Raw genomic sequence first — 3243 nt, 5'->3', positions numbered from 1 at the left:
TTACAAATGGCGAAGACCCGCCACGCAACGCACGGCCCGAGCCCCCGCCGGCTGCTGTTGCTGTGTGCCGTCTCACGTCACAGGTGGGCTTTTCGGCCACAAAAGTGCCAGGCGCGCGGGGGCAAAAGCACGAGGCGAAAACCGACGGCTGCGGGTGCGAGGCCTCTGCCGCTTGCGCTTGCGCCGCCGGGGCCCCTGCCCCCGCGGGCGTGGCCGAGAGTTCCGTGTCTTCTCTTCAGTTTCAGGTTTCACTGTCGCGCGACACCGGTCCGAGGAGCGGCCGGTCTATATCATGGTCCAGCCCTTCGATCAAGCGTGACATGTTCCAGAAAGGTTTAAGAGACTTGTCCGGTCAACTGGGTTGGTCTTTCCTCACGGCTGGGCCCAACAGTTACACAGGGAGTACTCCTACTCCGTATGTCATTTGTTCGCGGCAACCAGAAAACAAGGTTAATACTAACTGACATAATAATTTTCCCAAGAGCATCTTCAAAAAGATTAGCCAAAAACATTAGCCAAATTTACTGATTTAGCTACTCTCTAAAATAGATTTGACAAAAAATATTAGAGTACTTCAACAGACTCTGTAAAAGATGACTAGTGAAGTAGGCTATCCAAAAGTAGAGAGCGAATAAGGTGCTATTGGAAACGTTTTTCCTTCAACAATAGCTAAATTTACCTTTAGAAAATGATTTAGCTAATCTTTTAGAGACGCTGTAACATCGGATTGTATACATAAAAATTACTAGTACTGTGCTAAAGTATCTACTAGTACATCTTTCGTCAGACAGCCCTTTTTTAGCCTCGTCTCACGTTACCCCTACTGATGATAACTACATAACACCATTTTTTTTATACGAAGGAAAAGAAGGAGAAGCATCGAACGGGTTGACCATTTGGGTAGTAGCAAACGATCAACCTAATACTTGTCAAAAACAGTTAGAAACGTGGCTTTGTTTAAAAGTATATATGTGTTGATCAGGAAAAAAGAAAAACACTATTCACACGCAATAAGATGTCTATATACTGATTTTCCTTAACCTCAAAATCTTTAGATTTCTTAAAAGGGTGTTCAAAGAGATAGACTATATGTGTGAGCAAATAAAGATAAACGTGTGTTTATATCATGTTTTGAAAAAAAAAACACACGAAACATTTGTATATATGTACACAGTTTTAGGCAATAAAAATAAACATTGTTTCTGTGAAACTTATTTGCCTTGTGCCTTATAAGGTTCAGATAAGTGAATTCAGATAAAAATTTAATATAAAAACAAATGGATGCAGAATATTCCCAAATAACAAAGAATATAATAAGTGGAGCAGTAGTTAGTGATATCCAACAAAACAGTAGAGTGTTACCAACGACAATCTTAAAAAAGTACCTAGCATATCTCAATGGAAGGCTGGATAAGAAATTGCGATGCGAGCAACATATATATATATATATTCAATCAGAGAAAGTCATGCCAAGCAAGCAAAACAAAACTAAGAACAAATCACCCTCCCTGGTGACCTGCTTTCAACACCACCACATCACTGCTGATGAACACACATGCATGCATATAGACGTTCAAATCCAAATGTACTCTTCAAACCTTCCGAACTCTCCAGACACCCTGCTGAGACCTTCTTAAACCCCCCAATATCCCCCCATCAGCCCCTTCAACCTTCAAAGTTCAAACCTCCACACGCCACCACCACCACCAACTTCTTCCCTGCTAGGCTGTCCACTCCCGCTGGTGCACGCAAAAGCCACAGCGCGCGCGGCGGCACGCCATGGGCACTCTCGTCGGGCACGTCGCGCCGGGCGCCGGCTTCCTCCTCATCGGCCTGTGGCAGCTATTCAGCCACATCCGCCTGTTCCTGCTGCGCCCGAGCTCGTACTCTGCTCCGGTCTGGTTCCCGGCGCCGGGCGTGCGCCACCTCGAGCTCATACTCATCATCATCGGCGCGGCGATGTCCATCCTGATGGAGCTCGTCATCGGCCCCGCGAAGCACCAGCCGTTCGACGACGACGGCACCATCCCGTCAGACCACCTCCACAACTTCGAGCACGCGTCCATCTCGCTGGCGCTGCTCGTCTTCGCCGCGGTCACCATCCACCTCGACAGGGTAAAGGCGCCCCTGCGTGACGCCGTGTCGCAGCTCGTCGCCGCCGCGGCGTTCGCGCAGCAGCTGCTCATCTTCCACCTCCACTCGGCGGACCACATGGGCGTGGAGGGGCAGTTCCACTGGCTGCTGCAGACGGTCATCGCCGTCACGCTCGCCACCACGCTGCTCGGGATCCCTTACCCGCGGAGCATCGTGGTGAGCCTTGTCCGGTCGGCCAGCCTCGTGCTCCAGGGCGTCTGGTTCGTCGTCATGGGCGTCATGCTGTGGACGCCGGCGCTCATACCCAAGGGCTGCTTCCTCAACCTCGAGGAAGGGCACGACGTCGTCCGGTGCCGCACCGACGAGGCGCTCGACCGCGCCAAGTCGCTCGTCAACCTGCAGTTCAGCTGGTACCTCACCGGCACGGTGGTGTTCGTCGTCCTGTTCTACCTCCAGATGGCGAAGCTCTACCCCGAGGAGCCGCAGTATTTGCCGCTGGTGAAGGGAGGAGGCGGCGGCGGCGATGACCGCGATAGCCGGTTCAGCATCGGAGACGATGATCACGACGATGAGGACGATGTCGAGGCTGCAAAACGTGGCTTCGGACACGTGGTTAGCGGCACAAAGCCTGTCGAAATCGAGAGGTGAGGTCGTACGCCGTAGCACCGTAAGGTTAGGTTGTTGTTGTGTGTGATTACAGTACAGTGTAATTTGACTTCAACGTTTGTTGGTGAAAAACATGCAAATATTTGTATAGGGAGATTCTATTATTTTACTACTGGTCTATTGTTGATAACTTCGTGATCCTTATGGATTAAGAATCCCACGGCGGCCCATGTTTATTGTACCTCAAGGCATCTTACTTCTGACGTAGGCACACCCTGCTCGTTCCGTGGCATTAATAACTAAACTATATTTTAACGTACACGGGTAGTTACTAGTTGGGTTAAAAATTAGTAGTCTAAATTAACTTTAGCTAACAACTAGATGGAAACTATTAGTCTTTTTATTTAGATGTACTGGAGCTAATTTAGACTACTTTTTGCTACCTAGCAATTAGGAGTAGCCCTTAGATTCAAAGAGACCCTTGTTATGCAGCCGTTCTCTGTCACCACGCTAAATCGATAGGGTCAGGTTATCGATTCGGTC

At 49.1% G+C, this 3243-nt stretch overlaps 1 protein-coding gene across 1 annotated transcript; it reads left to right on the top strand.

The window, feature by feature from the left end:
* Positions 1601-2890, top strand: LOC8062758 (transmembrane protein 45B). Its single transcript, XM_002462421.2, has one exon. The coding sequence runs from the start codon at positions 1780-1782 to the stop codon at positions 2740-2742; it is 963 nt and encodes a 320-aa protein (XP_002462466.1). The 5' UTR covers positions 1601-1779; the 3' UTR covers positions 2743-2890.

This window comes from Sorghum bicolor, chromosome 2, assembly GCF_000003195.3.
Source record: "Sorghum bicolor cultivar BTx623 chromosome 2, Sorghum_bicolor_NCBIv3, whole genome shotgun sequence".
NCBI classification, from domain to species: Eukaryota; Viridiplantae; Streptophyta; class Magnoliopsida; order Poales; family Poaceae; genus Sorghum; species Sorghum bicolor.
Note: the sequence above shows the minus strand (reverse complement) of the source record. Positions and strands in the feature narration are given on the sequence as shown.

Bases quoted from the DNA above. Each gene is read 5' to 3' on its own strand.
- LOC8062758 (XM_002462421.2), top strand. From the start codon at position 1,780: ATGGGCACTCTCGTCGGGCACGTCGCGCCGGGCGCCGGCTTCCTCCTC.